General features: G+C 45.7%; 1 protein-coding gene across 1 annotated transcript in view; it reads right to left on the bottom strand.

The window, feature by feature from the left end:
• LOC140454046 (uncharacterized) overlaps positions 1 to 16,624 on the bottom strand; it is a 219,264-nt gene that overhangs the window by 112,650 nt on the left and 89,990 nt on the right. The window contains exon 3 of the mRNA XM_072549012.1: positions 3,752 to 3,876. Within this exon, the coding sequence (XP_072405113.1) occupies positions 3,752 to 3,876 (125 nt within the window). The remainder of the gene's footprint in view (positions 1 to 3,751; positions 3,877 to 16,624) is intronic.

Genomic DNA, 16,624 nt, shown 5'->3' with positions numbered 1-16,624 from the left:
GGGGTCTATTCTTGTTACACATTTACATCCATAAAGGTATTGGTGGAACTTCCTGACTCCAAAGTATGACCATCAAACCTTTCTTCTCCATCTGGGCATATTTACGCCTTACATTAGCCAGTGTCTTGGATGCATATGCTATTGGGCGTTGCTCTCCATTGTGCCACCTACCAGCCAATGCGAGCCTGATTGCTATATGGGGAGGCATCACATGTCAATAGCAGATCTCACTTGGGATGATAGCTGTTTCTTCACTTCCCTGAAAGCTGTGGCTTGGCTACATGCTCATTTCCAAGCTAACCCTTTTTTAAGAATTGACGCAAAGTGCTGGGAAGGAGGCTCAGTTATACACGAGCATTCTGTAATAATTCACCGGCCCAAGCAAGGCCCTAAGCTCCCATACAGACGTGGGAGACGGGGCACCTTTGATCGCCCTCATTTTATCTTCCAACGGGTGTCACCTGGTCTTGTCAAAGCTGTGTCCCAAGTAGGTCACTTGGGGGTATCTGAACACACATTTTTTTTCCACTCTAAGGTGTATACCCACCTGGGAGAAATGTCTAATGAATATGTTCAAGTTCTCGAAGTGTTCCGTATTGGTCTTCCCTGCTATTAGCGTGCCATGGTGGAAAATGTTCTCCATCATCCGCTGAAAAGCTACACAGGCTGACAATACCCAAATGGCAGTCCCATATACTGGTACAATCCCAAATGGGTATTGACTGTAGTATACTTCTGGGAATGCTCATCTAACTCCAATTGCAAGTATAGATGGCTCATGTCCAGCTTTGTGAAGGACTGGCTCCTGCCAGCTTTGCATATAAATCACCTGCGTGAGGGATTGGGTATTTATCCAGCCACAAGAAGCGGTTTACTACTTGTTTAAAATCCCCACAAAGGTGAACCAACCCATCTAGTTTCACAATCTCGTTTCACAATCAGTCCAATTGGTGCTGCCAGTTTCCCAAACCGGACTGCTCTGATGATTCCATCATATTCCAGCCTCCTGATTTCTGCCTTGACTTTTGCCCGTAAGGCAAAGGCTGTGGGCGAGCTTTCCAAGATCGTGGAATTGCTTCCTGGCCAACTATCCCTTGATAGTCCCTAGACCTTCCTGAAAAACTTCTAGGTATTTAATTAGAACTTCACTCAGGCAGCCATTTTCTAATCAAAAAAGTTTGCCCCGTCAAGCTTGGGCCCAAGCCTTTTAGGACAATCAGCGGTACCTAAACCAGCTTATAAGAGACCACAACCAAAGTTGGATCGGTGATCTGTAAATGTTCTGTACTGTGGGTCCTCAATCTAGCCGAGGTCTTGAGCAAACAAGTGTTGGAGTTCTGAGTCAATTTTGCGATCAGTGATCACTGAAATGGCCAGGCTGGTTTCAACCTCCATTAGAACCAGGTGCCCATTTAACTACATGTTTATTTTAATTCCTTCGAATGTGGAAGTTGTTAAAAAATGTAACTGTTCCAAACCAGATGTGAGTGGACTTCCCTGGGTGTGCACTTGACTGGATACTGACCTATAATTTTCCCTATTCAAATTAGGTCGAGTGGGATACTTTTGCAGTCACAAGTCCTAATACTGGAAGCAACTACAATTACTTGCTGGCCCAGATCCTGAACAAAATTTTAACCCTTTGGTCAAGGCTTGTCTATGTCTTGGGGTTTTGATGTATTCTGACCTGGTGGCTCTCTGTTCAGTATATGTCCTGAGTGAGGCTTTGCAATTGCCTTCTCTCAAGTGGTGTTCCCCAAACTCACTTAGACTGGTGAGGATGTCCACTTCCATCGGAATATCCTGCAATTTATACGCTTCACTCACATTTGCCAACAATAAAGCCAGTTGTAATCCCTGTTTGAAGTCCAATTGGGATTTAAATAGTGGGTGTTTTTGCATAGTTACATCATCATTAATGGGTGTCTCAGCATCTCATTAAGGGTTCAACCAAAGTTACCTGTCTCTGCCAGTTGTCTTAATCTTATCAAAAATCCTGATATGGATTCCCCAGTTCTCAAATTGCTGAGTAAAAACGACAGCAATTCAGAATTAGATGAGGCTTGGCATTGTAATATTCTTGAACTAAATCCATCAACTCGTGAAAGGTTTTAGTATCTGGTCCCTTAGGGCGGGGTAGGCTCCTAATATCTGAAAAAGCAGCAGGTTCAAAAGCTGTCAGCAGAATTAATCATAACTTTACATCTGTCCCATGTCATTTGCCCATTTGAAAATAAAACAAGGACACATTCTCTCCACATACTGGGTCCAGTCATTGACAAGATCGAACAAATCAAGCTTCCCAAATAACAGCATGATGCCAGAAATGCTTATCCCTGCTCAAAGGCACCTGTTGCAAGCAAACTTCTTCAGGAGCACATTTTGCTCTCGTCACCAATCAACTCCACAGAGGCCAGTATCCCATCACCAAGTCACCCTTTATTTAATCATGGAAAGTTCTTTGACACTGATCCAGCTTCCTCAGAACCATCCCAGAGTGTGAGAATGTCTGATACTCTTGTCCTTGTCTGTCAGCCAAGGCTCCCTAATTGGGGGATGTTAATCTGGTCCAATCAAGGAACTCCTATTCTCTGAGCTCTATCTGGCTGACCTTGTTACAATCCTGATAGATATCCTCCCATCTGCACTCCTTCCCCTGCACAGCAGCCAGTAAATGGGCTTCCTTGCCAAAGGTAGTTGCCTGATAAAATGTGCAGCTGGGTACAAGTACACAAATATAGCATGTAGTCATTCATTAAGGTGTGTTTTGAGCAGAACAAATCAGGGTTCCACTGAATTCACTGGCAAAGAAAAACAATCAGTGTAAGCTATTTGTTTCAGGAGATCTGAACTTGGGTTGATTCCCTCACTTTACCAATTTCTTTTACTGTACACTCATAGGTATCTTGTGCCTTTCTCGTTAATATGCAAACTCCTGATTCAGTTTGTAGGAGGTTCAGAAATGCTTGGGGTCAGGTACTCTTTAATGATCAGTTCACCACTTTGGTAAATCCTTTAAACCTCACTGTTAATTACATGGCCAGTCAGAAATGTGGTCTACTACCCAGCTGGACAGGTGCAACAAGATTCATGAAGCTCAGTGCTAGCCAGGACTCAGCACTGCATTGGAACAGTGTAGCTGTTACCACCAGTGAAGTCCATCCTCTCAGTCACTGGCACATCAAGACTGCATTAATGTGCAACTTATAAGAATATTGTTCGCCAAATTGACTTTGTGCCTGATACCAACACTCCCAATGACCTTTTCAACTGAGAGTCACATGAGCAGTGATATCATAATAGAATTGTACAGCTTGGAAACAGGCCTTTCAGTCCAACTCGTCCATGCCAGCCAGGTGTCCTAAACTGAACTAGTCCAATCTGCCTGCGTGTCCCGCTAAACCTTTCCTATCCATGTACCCATGGAAATGTTTTTTAAATACTGTAATTGTACTCAGTTCTACCACTTCCTCTGGCAGGTCATTCCATGCACACACCACCATTTAAGAAAATGTTGCTCCTCAGGTCCCTTTGAAATCTTTCCCTTCTCACCTTTCAACCTATGTCCTCTGGTTTTGGACTCCCCCACCGTGGGGAAAAAACCTTGGCTATTTTCCATATCTATGCACCTCATGATTTTATAAACAGAACCCACTCACTTCACTTTCACCTCCAAATTCCTCTCCTACTCATGCATCATTCTGACTTGGCCATTTGTCACTGATCACCGAACCATCTCAGAATTCCCTACCTGAACGCATTCTGGAGGGGTGTTGATGACATGATCCCTCCAGACTTTCGAAGACTGAATCCACAGCGCAGCATATGGTCCACACCTCAGATTGAAGAGATACAGAACCTCTGATCCTGACCAGCCTGTGTGAAGGATCAGTGAGAAGAGGGTGGCATTTAACCTGGTGGAGCAGAAAAAGGTCATTGATCTTCCTCTACACTAACCCAGTGTCTGCCACTGACCAGGCTGGCAAGGTCAGGTGTTGTGCCTTCCTCTGGCAGTGCCAGGAGAACAGAATGTCCCTCCTCTGCTCTGCCCGATCCACGAGGATCTCAAGGTCGCTGTCCATGAAGTGAGGTGCTGATTTCTCCTTGTCTGATTCCATGCCAAGTATATGGAAGTGGGCAGTCAGGGACTGACTGCGCTTGTCCCGATGCATGATGGCCCTTAAACATGGTGCCTGTGCTCGGGATCCCAGGATATCTCCACAGTGGAGGGTACCTCTGTCTACAGAGAGAATTGGGCTAGCATCAGACAAGAGGGGAATATTACCCAGTTAATGAGGCAAGTTTGGAATGAACCACGAAAAGTACAGCCCTTTAGCCCACCAGACTGTGCTGCCACAAGATGCCTGTCTAAACTAAAACCATTTTGCTTCTCCACTGTCAGTATTCCTTTATTCTCTGTCTATTCATCTGTTCATCAATTTGAATTTCAGAACCATGAGATCATACTGCAGCTGTACAAAACTGTTGTGGCCACATTTGGAGTATTGCATACAGCACTGGTCACTGCGTTACAGGAAGGATGTGGAAGCTTTGGAAAGGGTTCAGAGGGGATTTACGAGGATGTTGCCTGGTATGGAGGGGAGGTCCTACGAGGGAAGACTGAGGGAAATGAGGCTGTTTTTCATGAGAGAAGAAGGTTGAGAGGGGACTTAATTGAGAATGGACAAGATAATCAGAGGTTTAGATAGAGAGGTAGTGAGAGCCTTTTGCCTCAGATGGTGACAGCGAGCATGAGGGTGCGTAGATTTAAATTGAGGGGTGACAGATATAGGACAGATGTCAGAGGTTGTTTCTTGACTCAGAGGGCTGTAGGGGCATTGAACGCACTGCCTGCAACTGTAGTAGACTCGCCAACTTTAAGGGCATTTAAATGGTCATTGGATAGGCATATGGACGAGAATGGAATAGTGTGGGTTAGATGGGCTTCAGATTGGTTCCACAGGCCGAAACAACATCGAGGGCTGAAGGGCCTGTACTGCGCTGCAATGTCCTATGTTCTATGTTCTATGATCTAAGTCCTGCTTTTGCTTGTTTTACCAAAATGCAACAGCATAATTTATCCAAATTAAACTCGATACGCCACTCCTCAGCCTATTGACCCAATCAATCAATATCTCTTTGCAATCTGACATAAACCTCTTCACTGTCCACTACACCACCAATTTTACTGCCATCCACAAACTTACTAACCATTCCCTCGATATTATTTCAAAATGTATCAATATCTGTCTGATCAGACTCAGTGACTGAGCTTCCATAGTTCATCAGGCAGTATTCCAGAATCAATAAAACTGTGAAGATTTCAGAGTAAAAACCAATACATCCACATCTCTCTAGCCAACTCTATCAATATGATGGGATACGGATAGTCAGGTCCAGAGTTGTGTCAGATTTCATCCGATCAATTTGTGCAATACTATTTGTTCACTAAGACTAATCTTCTCCAACTCCCTATTCTCACCAGTCCCTTGGGTTTCTGTTATTTTTGAGAGATTATTTTATCTCCCTTTTTGAATGCAGACACAGCATAATTGTTATTTAGCTTCAGTGGATAACCCCAAATATCTTTCTTCTTTGAGATGTCTGATATCTGAGGAAGTGAAAATGTACCCGTTATAAGGACAGAGGGTGATGTCAGAGTTTGAGATGTCAGTCCCATGAGGAACACCCTCTCAGTTCCCAGAAAACTCTCTATAACCCGGGAAGAAAACAGTGAGTCCTGTGGGAATTTTGTTTGATTTCAAATAAATGTCTGACAATATCCCTTTGTAAATCAGATTTTGTAGCAGAAAGGATACAGCTGAGGGATACATTATCCGAAAAGGGTGTAGTTCTAATAGATGCGATTGTGAGTCTGTAGCTCACAGGCTGGTAATTGAATGGAGGCGATCAGTGTCGCGCCCACTGACTGGAGAGCTGATAAGTGTCCCACATCAGCTCTCTCAGGGAAAGCTTGCTGCATTCAGTGACCCTCAAGCACTGCTGGCTCCTGACTGCTGATGGCACTGTACCTGAGAGACCAAGCATCAGCACTGACTCCCAGGCTGATAGGTGTGTGATACTAAGTAGATGATCCACAGGACACTGTCATGGGGATGTGGTTTGGGTGAGGTGGGTCAGTAGAAAGGGCAGGAGTGTGGGCCTCTCTAATGGCTCGACCCTGATGTTGGTTTATTTTCTTCTTCATTCATGAGATTTGGGTTTGATCTATCCCTAATTGCCCTGGAGATGGCGACGGTGAGCTGAGTTCACGAACCGCTGCCATCCTTTGGGTACTTGGGCATCCACAATGCTGTCAGGAAGGGAGTTCCAGGTATTTGAGCCAGTGATATTGAAGGAACGGTGATATATTTTCAAGTCAGGGTTGTGTGTGGTTTGGAGGGGAGCTTGCAGGAGGTTGTGTTCTCATGTAATTACTGTCCTTAGTCCTTCTAGAGAGTAGAGAGCACAGATTTGGACGTTGATGCCAAAGGAGCAAGCTGATTGGTTGAAATACAATGAGTGATTTTCCAGCCTTCCCTATACAGGCAAGTGGTGTGTAGTCTATCCCACTCCTGACCCGTGCCTTGTAGATGGTGGACAGTGTTCAGTGAGATACTGCAGTGTATCTTGTAGATGGTACACATTGTTAACTTTGTGTGTTGATGGTGGGAGGAGACATTTCCAAAGGAGCTGATTTCCAGAGCTGAGGTGAGAGAGACCGCCCTTGTCATCGAGGCTGTGTCTGAACAAATGTGATATTAAGGAGTTCCAGTAAACCTGGAATCAATGGGAACCGGGAAGAATTTCCACTGGTTGGAGTCATACCTGCACATGCTCACTAACCACCTCCCTCTTCAATGGGACTGACTGAAGTCGTCTCGAAGCTGTCTCTGTTACCAGTTTCATTTCATTCTTCATCTCAATTGACCCCTCCTGAGAAATCTTTTCTGTCCCTTTCGGGTGTTAAGGAACACCAGCCCAAATAAATCTCTGAAGAAGAGTCACACTGAACATGAATCACTGACTCTGCTTCTGTCTCCAGAGATTCAGCAAGACCTGGACAATATCTGGGATTGGGCTGACAGGTGGCAGGTGACATTTAGAATGGAGAACATAGAACATACAAGAGTACAGCACAGAAACAGGCCCTTCAGCCCAACATATCTGTGCTGACCATGATGCAACTCTACACCATTCCTAACTACCTGCGCAAGGTCTATATACCTCTGTTCCCTTAAATGTCTCTTAAACTTTACTCCCATATCTACATCTTCCAGCGCCCTGGGTAGCACATTCCAGGCACCGACCACACTGTGTATAAAAACCTCTCCTCGCACATTCTCCTCTCACCATAAACCTGTGCCCACTCGTGTTTGAGATTTCCACCCTGGGATAAAGACTCTGACTATCCACCCTCTCCATGCCTCTCATTATTTAATATATTTCCATACGGTCCCCCCTCAGCCTCTGATGTTCTAGTGAAAACAATCCGAGCATGCCCAAACTCTCCTTATAGTGAACACACTCCAATCCAGGCAACATCCTGATAAATCTCTTTGGCACTATGTCCAAGGCCCCCACAGCCTTCCTGTAATCTGCAGCATTACTTTGCAACTTTTATTCTCAAGCCCCAGATTGATGAAGGCAAACATGCCACATGCCTTCTTTACAACCTTCTCCACTTGTATTGCCACATTCAGGGAGCTATGGACTTGACCCAAGATCCCTCTGCAGATCAATTCTTGCCATTTATTGTATTATTTTGAATTCTTCCATTTGACCTTCCAAAGTGCATCATCATCTGGATTAACCTCCACATGCCATTTCATTGCCCATCTTTCCAAGTGATCTCCATTTGTTGCTGTATCTGTTGACAACCTTCCTCACTGTCCATAACTGCACCAATTTGGTTTGCACCACAGAACTGTCAGGCAATGACCATCTCCAACAAGAGAGAAGGTAAACATCACCCACTGACATTCAATGGCATCACAGTCACTGGATCCACCACTTCAGTGAAAACAGACACAACATATTCATTCAGCTCCGCGACCACTTCTCTATTCCTGAAAATAAATCCATCCATCTCTGTCTGGAATGGACCCACATCCGTTTTAGTCAAATCATCACCAGTGGAAACTTTTGCAGTCTATTTTTGATTTTTATGGATTAAATTCATATTCAATTCTCCTGTTCCTTACAAGTTTCATGGTCCTCCTTTGTGGAACCATTCTAGTGAGAACGCTCTGCAACCTCTTAATGAGACTCATGTATTCCCTAAAATGTGATCATCAATGTCCACAATGGTCATAACAGAATTTCATAGGGGTTCAGCAAAACTTCCTCGATTGAGGAATCAATCATCTCGTTATAAAGCCAAGACCCTGTTTGCTTTGCTATTCACTCTCTCAATAAAGATCAGTGCACCAAGGTTTCCCTGTCCCTCTGCCATGCAATGTTGTGAACAGTGCCGTTTAGTTTATGTGAACTCTCAGAATTCCTCACCAAAACTGTATCCCCTTATCGGCCTCGGGACTGTCCATTCTGAGAGCTTTTCGATTCTGTTCCTGTAATCATGATGGAATGGAATGATGGAGGGTTCCCAATGGGCTGAGAGACTGACTCCTGTTGCTGTTGCCCTGTAACCTACTCTGATTCAGACAGGTTTTGTCACAAGGAATGAGAATTTAATATCTATATTCTTAATTCTGTTGCAGGACTATTCCCAACATAACTGATGTGAAACAATATGAAAAACTGCTCCTTGATTTCCTGAAAGACTTGGAAAAAGACAAGAGAATACTTGATGGGAAATTTCTTATCTTTTGGTATAAGAAAGATGGACTAACAGAAATAGGTTTCGAAAAAGAATTGGAATGAAGCTTTTCTAGAAGGTTCTGTTACCTTTATACATTTTGAACAGTGAGATGTGCTTAATTCTAAAACTGTTTTGTCTTCCCCAAACTACACATTGCATTAACCCAGACGACTGTGCATAACTCTGGTCTCCATACCTTGAGAAAGATATACCCTTCTCCATCATGTCCAGTGAATGCAGTGACTGTTCCTTAGACATATTATGGACATGTGCCCACATTGGGCTTATGCCCGAAACGTCGATTCTCCTGCTCCTTTGATGCTGCCTGACCTGCTGCGCTTTTCCAGCAACACATTTTTAAGCAATTCCACCAATGTCCTATCTCAGAAATCCTAGTGTCCTGTTTATAAACACTGCCCTCTACTGGCAGTCAGTTATTGTATTTCCAATCAAGAATACAAGCATTTATTCTTCATTCAAAATGATCCAGTTGCATTAACATCAACAGGGAGTATTTAGTTTTCCATTTACAGTCACTGTTCCCACTGGTTGTTTAGTCCAATGATTCCAATCAATGGAATTATCCAAGTTACACTTCATTGGCCCCGGAATTCTGATCAGGTTCCGTCGTTGTCAACAATACACTTCCCCCATTCCCCCGACCCGACAACACCCCTGACATGACCGTGTCTGACTGGACAAACACCCTCCACCTGACACCCATGACCCAGCTGGTCCCGAAACTCCATCACAGCCTCACAAACCCCAGGAGTCTACAGATCCCTCATCATTGACCCACTACTCCCCTTCACCCCGACCACAGCCCTTGTGGAATGGGACACCTGCCCCCCACCCCATTACCGGCAAAACAACAGCCCCTCCCTTTCACCAGCCTTCACACCCCATTCAGCCCAACCCGACTAGATTGGAAAGCTGCCCCTGAACAGACACCCCCTGCTCCTGACAATGGGATTGGGACTGACAGCCAACTGCATTCCCCCATCACCACCCAATACCCACTCAGCTCCTACCTCACTAACCTGAAACCCCACCCAAAGTAACCCAGGTGGAAGTGACTCTCCATCCAGACCAGGTAGCCCCGCACCCCATCCCTAAACCATCAGGACCTGGCATATCCCCACCCTCCATACAATCCCAGCAGATCCATTAATCCTATTCCACTCCATTCTGATCCCAGCAAAACCAACATGCCCCCTCTACACCAACCTGACCTCTTGTCAGACCCCAAAGGTTCTCTCACTTACCTGACAATATACCCCTCCACCCCGAGCCCCATTCTCTCCCACTACCCTGGACCTCTACCTTCCTCACCTACCTCCATGCTACACCCTCACACACATTCCATTGAAACCCCTCACCCACCTGCCACTCTGTCCATGCTCCTTCCCACCCTCCCACCAACTACAGCCCCTCCCCCTCCTGCCCATCATTCACCCTCCACACTTCCCTCCACTCTCACCTCCGCACGATGGTTTTCAGCTGTCCTGGGGGCTGTACCATCTTGTCTTTCCCCTGGGTCATAAAAAAGAAGATCCACCATTCAATGAGATCATTGCTGATCTTCTCCTTCAAATCCACTTTCCCACACTGTCCCTCGATTTGGTCATCTGTCCAATGATGTCATTGCACTCACTGTAATTCACTCTTGGGTATGGAGAGTAAAACTACTGATGTCATCCACTGCTCCAACTGACGTGAGATTTTTGTGCTCTTCACTCCCTTTGTAATAAAGGATAAGATACTGTTTCTTTCTCCAGTAGCTTGCTGAACCTGTCCATTAACGCACTGTGTTTGATGTAGAAGGACATCCAGATCACGCTAAATGCTACCATTGCCCAGTCACTCACCAATTCTAAACATTCGCCTGGGATATTTTTTCCATATTTGGCTACCATCACATTTCCCCAAATTCTATCCCATCTGCCCAGTTCCTGCCCACTCCCTCATCCCCATATGGAGGAACCATGTGGTCTTCCAGCCACACATTAACCAGACATCAGGTTCCAGCTCTGGTTGCTCTGACTGTCCCTGACAGAGCTGTCCTGGATGCTCGTGTTCCTTTTAATATCCTTTATAGTGAGGATTTCTCTTCAAAACTAAATTATTGCTCAAGGTTTCAGATTCATTTGGGCATTGGTGACATCAGTTTAAAGACTTCTTCCAGCACGTACAGAGGGTTAAATTCAATTGTAGATGGGGAGCTGGGTCCTTCACTGGGAAGCAGGGATTAAATGTTCTTTTCTCTAATCTTGTTTGAAATGAATGATTTGTGGACAGCTGAGACAGGGATGGTCCTGGTGATGGATTATACTTCTGTTTAATCTCAGTCATGTTGGGTCAGAATGTTTCACATTGATGTGGTCAGAGCTCATTGACAGTGGGAGGGATTACAGAGCCTGGTTGTTTGAGGTTGGTCAGTGTTGGACCTGCCCTGTGGAGTATTCCTACATGGAATGGATTTGTATTCCATCAATACTCATTGTGGTGACCCATTTGGAATGATGTCCCACCTTCATCTGAAAGTTAGTGACACATGAGAATCAGTCAGCTTTGTGCTGCGGTGTCTGAGGTCAGAGGTTTCACTTGTTGAACTCTGCAGCATAAGGGGAGGGGGCAGGAGAGTGGGAGCTTACATTGAGGCTCAGGACCAGGAGGGGTCAGTGAGAGGAGGATGAGGGATGTGGACTGGAGTCTGGAGGAAGGAATGAAGCAGCTTCAAACTGATCTCTAAAATGGCGATAGAATCCCAATGTGAAATCAGAATCCAGAGTCTGATGATAGAATAAAATTCAGCTTCAGATCTCCTCACCCCACACTGGTAGCTCCCACTCCCATATAGACTGACTGAATGTGTGACTGAAGAAATGATCTATTCCAATATGATTCCTGTTAATAGGCCGTTCATTCACAGGCTTCTTGTGTGCAATGAAGAAGCCATTGTCTTCGAGTCAGTGTTTGTCTGTGTTTTTCTAACTGCTGGGAATGTATTCTCACTGTGAAATAAAGAGGGTGATGCATCACAACACTTGGTCTCCTGTTCAATTCTCACTCTGAGGGAAATCCGGGTCACTGCTCATATCACAATTTTAACATTATATACAGCCTTCCACATTTCAGTGAAATGAATGGGTCAAAGTATTGAAGATTAAAAGTAATAATTCTATTTCAGAAAATGATCCCACATTAATGGAGGGCATTTGGCCCAATGTATCCATGAGCCATGGGCAAGGTGAGATTGGGGATATAAGATCATGGAGTTCCATGTGTGGGTCAATGATTGACATGTGTGGAATGGCTTTCAGTTTCACAACACTCCAGGTGCAGTCTCCCTGATGCCTTGTACAGTTTCAACACCTCCTTTCATCCTACCTTTCTCCTGGAATTAATGCAAAATTCCTTTTCCTATATCTACACACTAGTTCCTGTAATTCATGCATTAGGACACCCAGATCCCTCTGCAATGAAGCTCACTGATCTTTCTTCCCATTTAGTCGATGACTTGCTTTTCTATTCATCCAATCATGGTGAGTAACCTCTCACTAATCCAAGGGAAATTCCAATCTGTGAAATTTTAGCCATTCATTTGTAAATTTCTAATTTTTTTCATTACAACCTACTTTCCCATCAATTGTCATGTCATCGACAAATCCCTGATCCTTTGGAATGGGAGAGCAGGCTCGAGGGGCTGAATGACCTACTCCTGTTCCTATTTCCCATGGTATTGTAGTTACAGTGAAAGTCACCATCGTCCCAGAGGATGTTCTCTCCCATTAGACAGAGGTGGCTGTTGGTGCAGAGTTATACCTGAGGGTCAGCAGGCCTCAGGCAAGGGGTGAGGGGGAATATGATGGGGTAGGCATTGTTGGTGTGTGATAGAATAACAAGGATAGCAAGAAATGATTTGAAATCAGAAGGATGTAGAATCCATAAAGGTGGAGGTAATAAATGAAACAGGTGAGAGGATACTGTGACAAGTTGTCTATCAGAAGTATCACAGAATCCCTACAGTGTGGAAGCAGGCCTTTTAGCCCATTGAGACCACAACAACCCCCTGAACAGCATCCCACTCAGACACACCCCCTACCTACCCCTGTAACCCTCCATTTAACATGGCTCACCTACCTCACCTGCATATCCCCGGGCACGCTGGGCAATTTAAACTATTCACCTTTGGACTGTGGGAGGAAACTGGGTTAACGGGAGGAAATTCTCACAAATACAGGAGAATGCAAAAACTCCACACAGACAGTTGCCCCCATGTGTGGAGCCAAAGGAGACAAGCAGGAGGCTGGAGGAACATAGCAAACCAGGCAGCATCAGGAAATGGAGAAGTCGATGTTTCGGGTGTAGCCCTTCTTCATGACAGGGGGTGGGCGTAAGGGGAGCTGCAGATAAAGGGGGTGGCGAGGGGCAGGGTGGTGAAGTGGGGAGAGGTGAAGGCAGACAGAGGGTATGACCTGGTTGGTCAATGGGAGGAATGAGTCTGGTTGGTAGCTGGGGAGCAGTGGAAGGGATGGGGAGGGCCTGGGAAGGGAGTTGGGGAATGGGAAGTGGGGTTATTTGAAATTGGAGAACTCACTGTTGAGTCCTCTGGGTTGTGGGCTGACCAGGCGGAAGATGAGGTGCTGTTCCTCCAATGTGCAGTGTTGTTCATTGTGGCAATGGAGGAGGCCAAGGATGGTCATGTCGGAAAGAGAGTGATTCGGACGAAGTGAAATAGGAGGTTACTGGGAAGTCCAGTCAGCCCCTGCAGGACCAGCTGTGATGCTCGGTGACTGTTCCCTCAGTTTACGCTCGATCTCCCCGATGTAGAGAAGACCACACCGAGAGTACCTGATGAAGTAAACTAGGCTGGAGGTGAGGCAGGTGAACCTCTGTCTCACCTGGAAGGACTGTTTGGGGCCTTGGGTGGACGTGAGGGGAGTGGTGTACCAACAGTTTTTGCATCTTTTCCGGTTCGATGGGAAGGTACCTGGGGGTGCAGGGGGGTGTTGGTGGGGAAAGTGGGGTAAACCAAGAACTGTCGAAGGGAATAGTCCTTGTGGAAGGCTGAGAGGGATGGGGGAGGGCAAGATGTTCTTGGTGGTGGGGTCTAGTTTGAAGTTGGCAGAAATATTTAAGGATGATGCATTGGGAGCAAAGACTGATGGGGTGGTAGGTGAGGACAAGGGGGCCTCTGTCTTTATTGTGTCGAGGGGGTGGTTTAGAGCAGTGTAGTGGGGAATGGGGGTGGTGTGGTGGAGGGCTGTCTGGATGACAGAGGGAGGAAAGGCAACGGGTTTGGAAGAGGTGGACGTCTGGGATGTTCGCGAGCGGAATGTCTCCTCGTCCAAGCAGATGCAGTGGAGGCGGAGGAATTGGGAGAATGGGATGGAGTTCTTGCAGGATACTGGGTGGGAGGAGGTGTAGTCCAGGTAAGTATGGGAGTGTGTGGGTTTGTAGTAAACGTCTGTCTGGAGACTGTCACCGGAGATGGAAATGGTTGGGTCAAAATTGGAGAGGGAGGTGTCTGAGTTGGACCAAGTGAATTTGAGAGCGGGGTGGAAGTTGTGGGTGAAGTCGATGAACTGCTCCAGTTCATCCTGGGAGCAGGATGCTGCACCAAATCAGTCATCGATGTAACGGCAGAAGAGTTGGTGCACAATGTCTGAGTACGTACTTAAGAGGGACTGTTTGACATTGCCAACAAAGAGGCAGGCATAGCTGGGGCCCATCTGGGTGCCCATGGCCACCCCCTGGGGTTTGGAGGAAATGGGAGAGTTAATGGAAAAGTTGTTGAGGGTGAGGACTGGTTCAGTGAGGCGGAGGAGGGTGTTGGTGGAGGGAGACTGGATTGGTCTGTGGGAGAGGAAGAAGCAGAGGGCCTCAGGCCATTCCTGTGGGGAATGGATGTGTATAAGGACTGCACGTTGACAAGGTGCAAGGCAGAAAATACAAATGCGAACCCGTATGAATATTGAAGGTTCAGACGTGAGGGGAATAAGGAAATAACTGAAGCGAAGAGGAATTATGAGAAAAGACCAGCAACAGGCAGCACGGTGGCAAAGTGGTTAGCACTGCTGCCTCACAGTGTCAGAGACCCGGGTTCAATTCCCGCCTCAGGCAACTGTCTGTGTGGAGTTTGCACATTCTCCCTATGTCTGAGTGGGTTTCCTCTGGGTACTCTGGTTTCCTCCCACAGTCCAAAAATGTGCAGCTTAGGTGAATTGGCCATGCTGAATTGCCCATAGTGTTAGGTGAAGGGGAATGGGTCTGGATGGGTTGCTCTTCGGAAGGTCGGTGTGGACTTGTTGGGCCGAAGGGCCAGTTTCCACACTGTAGGTATTCTAATCTAATCTAACATGAAGGGGAATCCCAAAGTCTTCTGTAGACATATAAATAACAACTGAGTGATGAACGGAGGAGCAGGACTGATTAGGGACTGACAAGGGGATTTACACAGAAGCAGGAGGGTGTGGCTGAGATGTGAAATGAACACTTTACATCTGTCTTTACAAATGAGGAGGATGCTGCCAAGGCCCTGGTGACAGAGGAGAGAACACGGTCACAAAAGGGTTCAATGTTAATATGGTCATGGTCTTGAGATACAAACTGTGGTTAATGTCTGGTTCTTGTGATTGGATTTTTTATCTGAAGCAGTACAAACACCAGAGGGTGCCATTGTACTGGAAAGACTGGGAGAGCAGATTAAACCATCGAGAAGTGCTGCATTAAAGTGAGATTGACAGGGACAGAGTTTCCTTAACACAAACAGTAAAAATCCTGTGGTTACATCAGGAGTTATTTTTAATTCACTCCCAGGATGTGGGTGTGGCTGGCTGGGAGAATATTCATTGCCCATTCCTTGTTGTTGTTAAGAACTTTCTTCTTGAACTGTTCATAACCTAAAATGGCTGGTCAGGGAAGTTTCTGATGCATGCTGGGAAGGAGAATGGCCAAGTGAAGCAAACTCAAAACCACTGAAAGAAATCTGAACAGTTCACAATAACAGAACTCTGTAAAGAGATCAACCATTCAAGGGAGTTGACAGGATCGAAGGCAATGGACGTGATAAACAGTTTATCCTTCTTCACACAGAACTCATATCTTATGAAAACACAGCATTAAATTGCTCAAAGACAGTCAGATCAGTGACAAAAATACTATTGAGCCCCATGGATGACTTCACAGCTGGAGGGGACACTATTACAGTCACAGAGCTGTACAGTGTGGAAATAGACCCTTCCGTCCAACTCTTCCATGCCAACCAAATATCCTAAACTAATCTCGTCCCATTCGCCAACATTTGTCCCATATCCCTTGTCACAAAGCTGGTTCCTTTTTGCTAAAATCTGTTCGTTTTCTCAAGGATACTATGTCTTTGGTTTTTTAAATGCTCCCGGTGCTGATTAAACTGGTTTGGTACAGAGATTAAATGGTATTGTGAGGCCTTTTTGTTTATATACAAACAGATGAGACTTCAGGCCAAAGTGGTCATGTTTCAGAAGTGACCTGTATAATGGAAGGGGAGTGGTCAGCTCTTTAACTGAGCAGAGTCAAGAGTGTGGTGCTGGAAATGTACAGCAGGTCCTCAGGCAGCATCTGAGCAGCAGGAAAATCGACATTTCAGGCAAAAGCCCTTCATCAGGAATGGGCTTCCTCGAGCTGAGCAGTTGAGTTCAGTCCAGAACTAGTTGGGAGTTCAGCAGGGGACTGTGTGAACAGGCTCTCTCTCTTTTTCTGCCCTTCGAACTTCAACTTGTAAACACCTGTTCCATTGTTTTAAGGGGGTTTGCTTATTGG

The sequence above is a fragment of the Chiloscyllium punctatum genome, chromosome 3 (assembly GCF_047496795.1).
Source record: "Chiloscyllium punctatum isolate Juve2018m chromosome 3, sChiPun1.3, whole genome shotgun sequence".
NCBI lineage: Eukaryota > Metazoa > Chordata > Chondrichthyes > Orectolobiformes > Hemiscylliidae > Chiloscyllium > Chiloscyllium punctatum.
The sequence above is the reverse complement of the archived record's forward strand: the minus strand, read 5'-3'. Positions and strand labels throughout refer to the sequence as shown.